Source organism: Pholis gunnellus, assembly GCF_910591455.1.
Source record: "Pholis gunnellus genome assembly, chromosome: 19".
NCBI lineage: Eukaryota > Metazoa > Chordata > Actinopteri > Perciformes > Pholidae > Pholis > Pholis gunnellus.
Window position 1 is genome coordinate 116,974 of NC_136546.1, and position 14,559 is coordinate 131,532.

The window sequence follows — 14,559 nt, forward strand, 5'->3', positions numbered from 1 at the left end:
AGGACAAGGCAATTCACGGAGAGGCCATCAAAGTTGGGACAGTTCTCCTACTCCATCGCTTTCGAGGATAACTCCAGTCTCCAGTCCCAACCACTTCGGTAACATTACATGGTCTCAGCATCACCACGCTAAATCAGAATCAGAAACATTTTATTGCCAAATAGGCTACACATACAAGGAATTTGGTCATCGTGACAATAAACATAAGGCAATAGAAAAAGACATAATTATATAATAGAAAATATGAAAATTACAATAAAATATGATAAACAAACAAATTAAGAGTACATTACATTACAGTCATTTAGCAGACGCTTTTATCCAAAGCGACTTACAATAAGTGTATTCAACATAGGTATTCAAGAGAACTACTAGTCACCAGAAGTCATAAGTGCATCTCCTTGTTTACACAAGCATCTAAGAGCAAAAGTACAGTGCAGAAACAAAATAATACGAATACAATAAGTGCAACAAACTAATACGAATTCAATAAGTGCTAATAAGTGCCAATACAATACAATAAGTGCTAAGTGGAAGGCTCGGGGTAGCACTTCTTGAAGAGGTGAGTTTTCAGCCTGCGCCGAAAGATGGGCAGCAACTCTGCTGTCCTGATGTCAGTGGGGAGTTCATTCCACCACTGTGGGGCCAGGACAGAAAAAAGCCGTGACCGGGTCGATCGGCCGCACGGACCTCTGAGCGACGGGGGAACCAATCGCCCCGAGGCAGCAGAGTGAAGTGGTCGGGCGGGGGTGTCGGGCTAGAGTACGTCAAAACGTTATTCAAGTGTCAAGTGTGTATTTAAAGAGAAGAGTTGTGCAAGGGTGTGTAATTGTAAGTAATTGTCCTGGGGATGTAAGTGTCCGAGTCAGTGGGCGTCTCGGGCTAAAAAGATAAAGGAATTCCATTTCTCAGAACAGAAGAAAAGCAAACATTTTCAGCGCTCTGTTTTACCTAAATTCCACCAGCATGTCCACATCTTGGAAACAACACACTGGATCATGATTACACGAATATTCCTGATGATGTGGTGATCACAAAGACAATTAGATCATTCCCCAACCAGAAAGCCTGGATGAATGGTGATGGTACTATCCAAAGCTGAAAAAACCTGCCTTTTGGTCAGGTCACAGGGAAGCATGTATCATCACCAGAGCAAGACTGAAAGCTGGCATCAAGGAGGCAAAGCGGAGGCATCAAGAAAGACTCCGTGTTTGTGTGCATGCTTGTGTGCATGTGTGTCACTGGTTGCCATGGTTTTTGGAGCACCTGTGTGTTAGAGGCTAATTAAGAGGGGTTAGAGTACAGGGATTTTCAACAAAACTACCTATCAAACCTCTGTCGCATTTCTGCCCCCTATACCAAAACCATGAGTCCAATCAACATATTATGGGGATCATGAGAGAGATAAGACTATGCAAACGCCTAGAATAGTTTTTTATGTTTGTGGTGTTAAAAATGTGAGCTACAGAGCAAAATACAAAACTTGTACCATCTGCTTTCTTTGAGAAATTAGTGGTCAGATTTAATATGGTCTAATGGAGCAGTTGGTTGGAGTTCATGTCACTTTCCGGCTCCTTGAGCTAAATGGATTCCATAGACACATGCGTGCGACCGTCACATTTTGACCAACAATTGTGTATAAAGAGTAAAAGTTGTGTGAATGGGAGCAATTTGTTTGGAAAAATCATAGAATACTTTTCATGCTCTGCTCCACTCTGACCTTGATGTCATCACTCTAGCGCTGAACATTCCGTGGAATACACCCATTATATAATCTGAAACGGACCCAAAATTTTCATGAAACTTAATCTGTGATTTCATGAAAACTGTGGTAGCTATCAAAATGCCCATTTTCTCAAAGAAAGCAGATGGTACCAGTTTTTTGTATTTTGCTCTGTAGCTCACATTTTTAACACCACAAACATTAAAACCACATCAATGCGTTTGAAAATGAGGCTGACATCTGATTGGCTACAGATAGGTCCTTGTTGAAATAAACGCATTTGCGAATCCAGCCACATCAGGGGAGTCTCAAAAAACCCACACACAAATGTGAAGAGATCCACAAATAAATGCAGTGCGATCCACAAACAAATACATACAAATCTACAAACAAATAGAAAAATCGACACAAATAACAAATGCAGAAATATATTTGTGATTTTTTTTTACATTTATATAAATCGTAAATTATTTATGTGTGCATTGGGATGTATTTGTGAATCGTTCTGCATGCATTTGTGAGTCAAATTTATTTGTAAATCCTTCTGTGTGCATTTGTAAATCGAATATATTTGTGAATTATTCTGTGCACATTTGTGAATCTTTCTGTTTGCATTTGTGAGTCTTTCTGTGTGCATTTGCAATTATTGAGACTGATCTGACCCCATATTTGTGTTGCTGCTGTTTAAATTTCTTGTGATGGAAATTAAAAAAATGCACTACAGGAACGTACCACTGTTTTTGTTTTGCTTGTGATGTGTTTGTTGTGTTAAATATGGGCTATATATATATTTGTGTATATGTATATTATCTCTGTATTTGTGCATTTGTCCATCAGTCTGAACCTATGTTATTCTCCTCAGTTTGCTTTTGTCCCCATTGTTTTTGGACCTCTATAATTTCACGAGTCCTTTATTTGTTCATGTACTTGTCTGCACTTGGTTTGTAGCCTAATTATTTTTGAGGATTCAAGAAAAAAATGTGCTATGGGCTATTCTTATTCCTCCTATTATTCCATGTTTCCATTTCCTTTCCTCTTTCCCTCCTTGGCTCTCTCAACTGCGCCAACTATTATTTTTCTGTGTGAGCTGACGTCGTCTCCTGCAGTACGCAGCGGCTTCGTGGAGACCCAACCAAAGCGCATTACAAGCTATTTTGCGTCGGAGTGAGGTGGATCCTGACAACTAGCAGTGCAGAGTCGCTGTCCCGCAGCATTCTGACGTAAATGCATAACGAATCAAAAAAGAAACATCACAATGTAAACGTTAGATTCTTCAATTTAGTATCGTCTCCCGTTTCGGACGCCCATGGTATTAACGACTTCACAATGATGCGGCGAGCAGTGAGTATGCGCTCCTGAAGACCGCGGTGGGTGAAGAGGAGCTGCATCGAACATTTTCTCAGCCTCTACAGTAGTAGCACACGCCGCGGATTATGTGTTTTTACTCCCTCTCGTCCTCCATCCTCTCTCGGTTAAAGTCGTCGAAATTGACCGAAAGGACCATGAGAGATTAAAAACATTTATTTCATCCTACAGCAGCACAAAGAGCCAGGAGAATCAAGATGAAATTTCCGATTGAGAATCCAAGGAAACCAGGGAACATGAACCCTCCACCAGGTTAGACTATGAATTAATCATTTATATTATTTTCGTTAAGACTGCAGTGAGTCTTTAGTGATTGCTATCCAATCTGCATTCCCCCAATGTATAGTAAATTTAATGTGGTGAAAATTAATCTTAAAATCATCTCATTACTGCGTGTTTTGAAATGAAATGCTGCAGTCGGAAACTGTCCCTTCATATAGTCTTTATAGCCTTTAGCTTTCTATCAGGCAGCTCCTGCAGGCTTTCAGAGGAATATGGTAAGACAGAGGCTGATGCTGGAAAGCTTACTACAGCTGCGTCTTTACTGGGGCTCTAAGCACGAGGGGGACATGTGTTGATACATGAGCAACGATTCAGTGGGAGGGAAGGAATAAAGAGAAAATCTGTTTGAGTTTATTATGCCCACAACGAGGCTTTGCGGGAAAATCCAAACAGTCAACAAAAACTTCAATGTGATGCAGTAGAGAGATGGTATGGTTGAACCATTACCTCATCCACTGCTGGGTAAATACACAGAGATTCTGCATGTGTGTCACGTTCTCCTACAGCGTCATCATCAGCTCATGTTTACCCGGCAGTAACAGGTGATTTTACTGTTCAGAACATGACCTTTGAGAGAGTTATGACAGCCTTCTTTCATTCAAAGCTTTGCTCCCACACAAGTGTGGGAGCGGCGTTCACATGCAGCTGCGAAGAAAACTGTTTTCTATACTCATTGGCTGATTGGTTACATTAATGAATCAAAGCAGTTGATTCTATTGGTTTTCATAAGTGTGCTCAGTGTCAGTGACATGTGGCGATTCGATAACCCACTGTTGCATAACCGTGAACGGATGATGAAATGTCAAAATCCAATTATTTTGTTTCGGTGGTTTTCAGTCACAGAGCTAATCAACACCACTGGAGTCTAAACACAGTCAACAGTTCCAAGAGACATTCAGCATTATGTGGCCTTTTCTATAGCAACACTGAGCACTTTTCATAAGATACACAAATGGGTTCATTATAGTATTTAATAACGTCAAGGTTCACTTTATAACTTTTTCCATATTTTTTCAACCACATTCTCACAATCCTCTTCAGCTGTTTTCATCACTGCTACTGCAATGCCAGAGTTTTGATTAAAAACTAAAATCTTCAATGCATCAGCAAACTCTGCTGGTGAAGATTGTGAGATGCAGTTGAAAGCTCTGGAAAAAGCTATTAAATGGTTGTAAGATTTTCTGTTCAGATACTATTTCCAAGGTCAAAAATGAATTGTCTTGGGCTGCAACTAGGGCTGCAACTAACGATTATTTTAATAATCGATTAATCTGTCGATTATTTGTTCGATTAATCGATGAATCGGATAAAAAAACAAAAAACAAAAAAGCATTAATTTCTAACCCTTTTTTCAAAAACAGAGCTGACAGTGTAAATTCACAGTGCAAAACATCTTCAGAAAGTGCACAAACAGGTTGCTTGAACATCCCTGAGCTGTTAAAGTAATAATTTAAAAAAAGAAATGGACTAATATCAGGAGTGGGGTTCAGTGGGTTACCCAAAATACTCTGTCTCTCATCACCTACAAGTACAACAGTACTTTAATGAGTTAACTGAATAAACTTTACCGTGTTCGCCTGGTAGACCAGTAGTAGAATAACAGAATGGGAAGAAAAAATTCGCTGTTTTCACCCGCCATTTCTCATCTTTCTGAGCTCCGCTTAACTTCCGGTTTAATGGTCATGTTACAAAAACAAAAGCTCGTCTATCATAAGTAAAACAACGGCGAAGCAGTTACGAGTTTAACACAAGGTACCCAAAATGGCAATAAATGTAATGTATTATAATTGCAGAAATAAACTAAAAATAATACAAATCGCGTAAATCAACTTCCGGTGTTGTCATGGCAACGTTTATAAGCCGGTCAGCGTCAGCTACAGAACCGGAGTCCTATTCCACTATTCCTAGCTGCGGTGTTCAGGCGACCGGGCCTGCTGTGAACACTCAAACATCTCCACGACTTATTGAGTGGCGTAATAATCGCGCGACACAACGAATCGATAATGAAATTCGTTGCCAACTCTTTTGATAATCGATTTTTATCGATTTTATCGATTCGTTGTTGCAGCCCTAGCTGCAACCAATTATTACAGTATTTTCATTACTGTTCAATCCGCCAGATATCCCCATGCACTCTGTCCTCTGACCTCCTGTGTTCTGACCTCTGTCCTCCTGTCATCTGACCTCCTGTCCTCTGACCTCTGTCCTCCTGTCATCTGTCCTCCTGTCATCTGACCTCTGTCCTCCTGTGTTCTGACCTCTGTCCTCCTGTCATCTGACCTCCTGCCTTCTGACCTCTGTCCTGTCATCTGACCTCCTGTCCTCTGACCTCTGTCCTCTGACCTCCTGTCCTCTGTCCTCCTGTGTTCTGACCTCTGTCCTCTTGTCATCTGACCTCCTGTCCTCTCACCTCTGTCCTCCTGTCATCTGACCTACTGTCCTCTGACCTCCTGTCCTCTGACCTCAGTCCTCTGTCCTCCTGTCCTCTGTGTTCTGACCTCTGTCCTCCTGTCATCTGACCTCTGTCCTCTGACGTCTGCCCTCCTGTCCTCTGTCCTTCTGTCCTCCTATCATCTGACCTCCTGTCATCTGACCTCCTGTCCTCTGACCTCCTGTGTTCTGACCTCTGTCCTCCTGTCATCTGACCGCCTGTCCTCTGACCGCCTGTCCTCTGACCTCCTGTCCTCCTGTCTTCTGACCTCTTTCCTCCTGTCATCTGACCTCCTGTCCTCTGTCCTCCTGTCTTCTGACCTCTGTCCTCTGATCTTCTGTCCTCTGACCCCTGTCCTCTGTCCTCCAGGGCCCTGTTTCAGAAAGCAGGTTTACCAAACTCTGAGACTAACCCTGAACTCTGAGTTGTCTAACCCTGAGATTAGTTAGGCTTGTGCATGATGAATGAAAAAAATCAATGGAGCGTGTAATGAAAAAAATTCCTATACCCGCTTTGCGTGAGTCTTTTAATGCTGAAAAACATAATACCAAAACCCAGGTTGCCTTTTAAGTATTTATTCTCTGCGCTGAGAAGGTTCAATCATCACAACAGAGTGCGTACAGTCTCAGTGAGGAAGAACCAAGAAAAAAGTGAACAATTTATACAGAATGAGCAACGGTGGGGGCCGATGGCCAATGTCTCAGACTGATAGGAACAACAATGAAAAACAAACGGTCAGCAACCACAACAAGCGGCCCAAAGGCCTTGGTGGTGGAACATTCTCATACACACAGTTAGTTATCTATGTGAACAGGCAAGGGAGAACTATTCTTCTGCACAACAGAGACACGGTAAAGTTCAACAAAGTTCAGAACAAAATGACTTATGCGTGAATACAATATACTGAATAGAAATATATACTAAGTAAGTAGAAATATATACTACGTGAAAAATTACCATTACAATCCTCCCCTTGATAATTACATTAGATCACTACAATAGTGTATATTCACCTCTAGAAGTGAGAACATAAGTCAATAACATTTCATAACGATTTTAGTTAAGGACATCATTAACCCCTAGCGTAGGAAAGTGCTGACGGGCTGTTTTGTGTGGTGAGAACACCAAGCCTGTGGAGGAAACAACCTTTACACACTCGTCTCATCATGTCGCTAAAGTCTGTCAGGGATGAGTTTGTATCATAGTTGGAAAAGTGTCAAATGGCGCAGTCGTTTGAACAGAGTACTAGGGGAATACAGGAAGAGTTGGTGGGAAACTGATTTGTTGATGGCTCGCACTAAAGGACTGTTTAACAAAAGGATTGACACGTACCATCATCTGGATATTTCACTAGTTCATTTGGTTAACATTGGCAGGCGAGACTAGAGAAATTTACTGATGTGCGGACAGAATAATGAAGGTGTCGAAACCACAGATTTCATTGTAGCCTGTTGTCAATCAGGGGCATATCGAAACATTAACACATAATACCCAAAATGGTTTACATATGCACATCATTAATCGATAAGGTAAAGGCATTAGCTGTTTTTTTTCAAATTGTAAGCAATTCTATGTTGTAGCAAGCGAAGGCATGTTAGTATAAACATGGCAAGATAAGTCTCCTGAGATGAGGTGAAACATATAGGACCTCCATCTCTGTTGAACTGTATAATAAGACAACATATCAGTGCGTTTCATAACAAACAATAATCAAACAACTTAAACAATTTGAAAGCAATTCTATCATATTACCATAATAAACATTCAGAATCAACTGCCAGTTTAATTGATTCCTTTATCAAGTAAACTAAAAGAAAGCACTGGCTGTTTTGTGAGATCATATTTCTCAGATCACAAGCTGTAATAATAAACATAAGTATTACACAGAAATGTCCCTTTCAAAGTCCTGCTCATCTAAGGAAGGAAAACAGTCGGGCATTGAAAACAGGTCAGATGTTGCAGAATTGGCCTTTTTTCTTCTTTTCTAACAGCGTGTCCAGGGCCAATTTTCATCAATTTAGTGTATTCATATCACATGTTATTTGCTGTTTAGTTAAATTACAAATCGTTTCTTTAATCTGATGGTTGCTTGTTTTTTGTTCTATGTTATTTGGTTGCCATGGTTTCTCATGCATCAATTATTAGGAAACACAATTATTATTGCACAAAAATGCAGAAAACACATTGAACCTCTTAGGCCGCACCATCCCGGACCGCGGAATGTGTGTCATGGTGCTGTAGATCTGCCTTCCATCGCCGTTACTCAGGTGCTCGATGCGTTGTTAGCAAACAATACATTTTCTACATGCTAAATGCTAAAAAAACTGCACTCTCTTGTGTACCATGCTACACGTGATCACATGTCCCAGATATGAAACTTTAGGGAGAGCAAATTGCAATTTGGACAGGCTAGCCTTGTGACCATTTGCAGCCAAAAATTTAAGTAGGATAACTGTAATTGTAAATTGCTCTAATCTGCATGCTTCTTCTGTGGGGCTGCAAATCCTGATGTCATCAACATATTGTTACAAGGCAGAACCATTTGATATGTGTAAATCTGCCAAATTGTCTCTCAAGGCACTGTTAAATACACCAGGGCTTTCTGAATATCCCTGGGGACACCGGGTCCCTTCACATTAGAAGCAAACCAAAATGAATTGTCTTTGTGCACAGGTACAGAAATACAAATATTTAAAAAAAAACATTGCCGAAGTCGGAGACCGAAAAAATGTGTCTGGGGGGAAGAGTGACATAATGGTGTGGATTAGAATTTTGCGGTGCCCGCGGATGCACCGAAGCATGTAAATCTTAGACAAATCGTCACTCAGTCGGTTCCCCCAGGTCTCGAATTTTCTTTACGGGAAAGATTGGTGTGCGCACCACCAGAGAATCATCACAAATCAGATTTTGGGTGAACCACCAGAGGTGTCGCACCCCTCGACAGTCCTACGTCATATTTGTGCGCAGACCAGAGAGAGGAGGGCACATCAGACAGCTCAGCCATGTTTACAAATGGAACTCTTCAAACCATTGTGTGAGTGTGTGTTTTTATCAAACATAAGTTGAGTTACTCTTTTATTGTTAACATTGATGTGCATCATATTCTGTATACGTCATCCTTAAATACTGAAGTGAGAGTTGAGTCTGACTGTACAGCCAGTCAGACATGTCCTTCCACCTCCAATTATGGGCCTCGTGCAGAGGAGGCCTGTGAACTCCACCTTAAACAATTCAGATTGTGTGGAAGACAGAGGAACAGAGACAGCAGCAGCATTTTCTGTCCAATAAATGTCCATCATACATAATTTCTCTACCTACTAAATTTATAGTGCGGTGATCAGACAGCAGGAATCAATGTTTCTCTGTGATATCTAATATACAGGACAAGGGCTTTGTGTATGTTTCACTGATTGGTATTTAACATTTGTATCTTTAATAGTTAACGTGTCTTGTGGTAAAACCTTCATTTTTGTTCAAGTACATCTGGTATGTGGGTGTGAGTGGTGTTTGTATGGTTTCTAATGTGTGTATTGAATGTACAAGTTTGTCATAGGCAGAATCTAAAGTTAACTCACCCTCAGTGTTGTAATGTGTGTGCGTCGTTGGTCCATCACTGAGGTCCGCCCCGCCGTGCATGCTCCTCCCCTCAGTCTGATTGTTGAGCCCTCCCACCAGTAATGTTTCCATGGAGATGTGGGCAGTCTCTTAGACAATGTCCAAGTTGCCACATTTATGGCACACAAAGTTTTCAGCTGGTGTGAATTTTCCAAAGTCTCTGCCCCTCAATTTTCTTCTTCCTGTCATGGCCTGATTACATTGTCAGCTGGGCGTCCTCGAGTTTGCGCTGAAGAAAGTCTTGCTTGTTGTCTGTTGTTGTACTGCTCCTCAGCGTGTTCAGCATGTTGCAGTCTTCCATATCACACATCTCTCTTTAGTGTGATGTTTTCCAGATTCATAGATGGCAGGAAAGCCCTCTACAAAGTTCAGTCGTATATAACATATTCCAGGTTGATTACGGCTGGTGTGAATGCCGCAGATATTTTATAACGCACAAAGGAGGTCAAAGTTATCTTGAATTGTGTGAATTTGCTCTTTGAACTCTCCACATGAGTCATGGCTTCTTCTTCTTCTTCTTCTTCTTCTTCTTCTTCTTCTTCTTCTTCTTCTTCTGTTGTAATGTCCTCTTTGTCTCGTGTTCAGATAATCCAGATTTATATTTTCATCAATGTTCATTGACGGGGCTGTAGTTGTGAGCGTTGACATGGTGCCTGTAGATTTGGATAAGCCTGGTCCTTCTTCATCCTCGGAGTGTTGAGTGGTAGGTTTGGATGTCATGTTTGTGCCTGGTTGAGCATGCAGCAGCGGCGTTGCGGAGACCAGATCAGGATCCACTCGACCATGTAAAACAAATACAAAACAAAAGCAAAAAACAAAGTTCAGCAGTATATTTTCCTTTTCTAGCAGTTGTATATGTCTTATTCAAATATATTTGTTTCTTTCTTTACCTATTGGACATTACTTACTGTACGTTTGCTCTGGTTTATGCTCTTAGATACTTGTTTAGCAAAGGAGATGCACTTATGACTTCTGGTGACTAGTAGTTCTCTTGAATACCGATGTTGAATACATTTATTGTAAGTCGCTTTGGATAAAAGCGTCTGCTAAATGACTGTAATGTAATGTAATTACTTCATCTGTTTCTGCTTCACCTTGTCCTCTCTGCTCCAGACACGGTTTGAGTTGATACAATTTTTGTCGTAGGCAAATAAACCTCCCTCAGGAAAACCACATTCATTCTCTCATTCGTTTGGATGTTGGCAGCTCACTTTCCCATATTTTCCTTCCATGAACATGACATTGGGTTCATCAGGGCGGAGTAACCCTGGCACTTACTCTTCTTCCCCCCCATATTACGCTTTCTCTCTTTATATGGGGCAATGCGTTTCTTCTCTTTATATTTCTTTAAAGACAGTCGTCACCGTGAGTTTCTAGATTCGTTTTTGGCACAATCTGAATAAAAGCCATTGCTCTAGACCCAGTCTAAGCCTACCACTCGACAACCTTTATCCTTACGGACTCTCTTTGGTCAAGGGACTCCAGCGCCTAACTTCTAACCCCAAGATCTTTAACCTCTAAGGCAGACGCCAAACGCTCACCCCTGTTCAACATACAATCTCAAATATTATTGAATTGTTCTCCATCAGTGACAGGTGTCATCAGCCGTGTGTCACAGCGTTATATTTTCATATACAAATTTCCACTCGCAAAAAGAAGGACACGCAGAGGTTTTATTCTGAGCTAAGCCTGACTTGACTCTGTGTAATATTTCAACATGAGGGCAAAAAAACACGCTGTTCAAAGAAATGACTGTCATGACATAAAATAAGTAACTCTAGATTTCCCTGAGGAACAAACTCATATCCTACCAGTATTTATATTCTAACAGATGGTCAATCTCCGCTACTGTAGCGCTGTTAGGCATTTTGATACAAACAGAATGAATGAAGAATTTAAACAGGGTGTCTGCTCTGAAAGAGAGGAGACAGAGTTAACCCTCTAAAAACCCAGCATTTCCCTCATCTCAGGGTGAACTAATACAGGGTTTTACTGAACCTGCTTTTTGAAACAGGACCCTGGCTGCTTTGTTTCAGCCAGCAGAGACGTTTACAAGAACAGACTAAGATAAACAGTCAAACTAAAGACAAACAGCTTTTGTTTAAGCTTGTTTGTAAAAAACAAAACAATTTTGACCTTTTGTGTTGTGCTTGGGTAAACATAGTTGCAGTGGATGAGAGACTGTGGACAGAGCAGACAGAATTAGGTTTCACTTTCGTTTACATGTCCATGCTTGTTGAAAAGATGAATTGATTATTAAGTATTGGCTTTTTACTCGCACATTTTTTATTGCACTAACAGTAAGGAGCGCAGTATCCATCAACTTGAGTAATCTTCACTCCACCTGGTTCACTTCAGTGTGTGTGCTTCGGTCTATGTCCGTGTGGAGTTGGAGGAGCTCATCCCGACAGAGAGAGAAGATGTTCGCTGCGGCATGATAATAAATGACACCAACACATTATATGGTACTAACAAAAAACACCAGTAACGTCGGGGTTGATCAATACTCTGATCTTTAATAATCATCCATTGGGGCCCGTTTAATACTGCGTTTCAGTAGCCATCCCTACCTTCAGATAACGTAAAAACATAGAGCCAGTGTTCAGTTTGTCTTTTCTTGGCTGCTGTAGAATTATGGTGGTGCAAGATGGCGGACTCCGTGGAAGAGGACCTGCTCCCTATGCAGATATAAATGGCTTTTTCTAAGCTAACAAAAATACAACAATTCTTAGTTTCAGGTGATTATACACTGATTAAAACATGGTAAAACCAGAGCTTTAACACTACATGTCATTCACACATTCACACACTGATGACAGGGGCTAACATGCAAGGTGCCACTATCCATCAGGACTAACTAATCATTCACAACAATTTGGGGTTAAGTGCCCAAGGACACATCGACATGGACTAGCGGAGCCGGGGATTAAACCGCTGATCTTCTGATTGAAGGACAACCCACTCTACTGAGCCACGGTCGTTATAATATTCAACATATAGATATGAATATTATATTCCATTTCGGCCAATTAATTAATCATTAATAAACTTCTTGTTCTGAGAATGGTTGGCATTCTTCGGGTGTTTCAGCGCAGGGATGAGGGTCCCTAGTGAGGGTAGGCTTAATCAGCATTGTGGGAACTTATAATGTAACGTAATAGTTCATTAATATGTAAAAGTCCCACACTCTGACTTTTAAAAGGCCGGCCATATTATCTGCCTCAGGAATTTACCAATGTTTTTGTTGCTTCTCTTCACATTCCTCCTGACACAAATTCATAAAATGCGCTACAGGAATTGTGTAGCATAAAGGGCCTGCAACCCTGTGTTGTACAATGACAATAAATTAACCTTGAGATGCTGCAGCACTCATCACACAATTCATTTGTCCTTTGTTTCAGTGAAAGTCCAGACAAACCTGGTCCCCCCTAAGAAGGTGCAGCCAGGCATGCTTCAGTCCAGCCTGGTGCACGCCAGCGTGGCCACCATGCAGAACCCAATGGGCTGCTCTCTGCCGCGGCTCTCTGTCTCCTCCCGCCCCCCCAGCATGGTGGTCAGCATGGAGGCGGTGGCTGATGGCTCAGCTCCCTTCACCATGATGAAGCTGAAGACAGTGCTAGCAGTGTTTGTGGTGGTGGTGGCCTACCTGGTGGCAGGGGGCTTGGTGTTCCGGGCGCTGGAGCAGCCCTTTGAAAACAACCAGAAGATCACCATCACAGCAGAGAAGGCTGCCTTCCTGCAGAGACACCCATGTGTGTCCCCAGACGAGCTGGAGGCTCTCATCAAGGTAAGAACAGCCATTGGTCGATACTGCAGCCGTACCTCAGCCCTGGATATGGTCCCCAGTGGAGACTCGGGTCTAATGAAACCTGAGCTTCATATCGATCCTACTCCATTCAAGCTCCACACGCACTCCACACTCCAGACACCCTGGAATTGGATACAAACCACACTGAGCTGTACATACTAAAATGGAGCCTCTTAATTGCTCCCTTACATCCCTGAAACTCCTTGAAGTTTTGTGAATCTAAAAATAATATTCCCTTGAGATGTTTTTGTATGATTAGTCCACTAATCTTGACCTTTTTTCGACCAGTGCCCCATAGCCATCATCCGGGTCCCTTACTGCCTGTCTTCCCTGAACATTAATACCAATTATTGTTCAGCATGTAACTGAATGCCAAATAACAGATTTGATTAAACAGTTGATTAGACAGTTGGAATATATTCATCATTAGTTTCCCAGGGAGCAAAATAGCCATGTGAATATAAATGTTGTGTGTTAAACAAATGCAACGGTTTGAAATTTGACATTAAAACTTTAGTTAGGTTTTGTTATACAACCAATAACCAAGCAGAAAGCAGAAAGAAAGCTTTCATTTCAACAAGGGAGGGGACACTTAATGTCCTGCATTCTGGTGAATATTTATGCAACAATTTATGGTGGTAATGTGATTATTTATGTAAAGAAAAACACTACATATAATGGAATACAATGCAGGAAGGCTCTCATGCATGCAGTTTTACATTTAAATAGTTATGTTATCCCTGCATGCGAATGACTAAATTGTCATAAAGAAATGGACACAGACAAACAGAACACCTCAACGTCTACCTTTCAAAAATGTGCCCTGAAGTTCTCTGAATGGCCCTGTTGGGAACCACTAGGTTAATTGCTTCATAAAAAAAATCAACACATTAATTGAAAAAAACAGATAACGATTGTTAGTTGATGGCCAAACTGTGTCTATCTTTTAATGTGTGGTTCAAACCAGCATTGGCCAGATGCACCAGCTGTTCACAAGTTCAAACTAAGCCTTGCAATAATGTATAGTGTTTAGTAAGCAAAGTTTTACACATCACTAAATTAAAGAAATGGCTCCCCACAAACTATTCTTACATAGAGATAAGTTATTGTTAACATTTTACACCAAGTAACTTTTGTAGCTGACTGAACCAACTGGCCAAATTAGTTTGCTGTTAAAAACCTTGTTTGGAGGTAAGATTGTAAGAGGTAATATAAAAATATTTAAGTCATATCTGACCTGACCTAAACCTGATTGAAATACTGTTTAATGATGGTATTGATGGGAAGACTTTAAATAAATTGATGAATGCCAATAACAATAATATCAATCTGACA

At 41.1% G+C, this 14,559-nt stretch overlaps 1 protein-coding gene across 1 annotated transcript in view; it reads left to right on the forward strand.

Annotated features, from left to right (window-relative positions):
- Positions 1–3,285: 3,285 nt before the first annotated feature.
- Positions 3,286–14,559, forward strand: part of kcnk10a (potassium channel, subfamily K, member 10a) — a gene marked incomplete at both ends in the record, with an annotated part of 41,400 nt that continues 30,126 nt past the window's right edge. Inside the window, 2 exons of the mRNA XM_079180626.1 lie at positions 3,286–3,340; positions 12,818–13,203. Coding sequence (XP_079036752.1) covers positions 3,286–3,340; positions 12,818–13,203 — 441 coding nt within the window. The remainder of the gene's footprint in view (positions 3,341–12,817; positions 13,204–14,559) is intronic.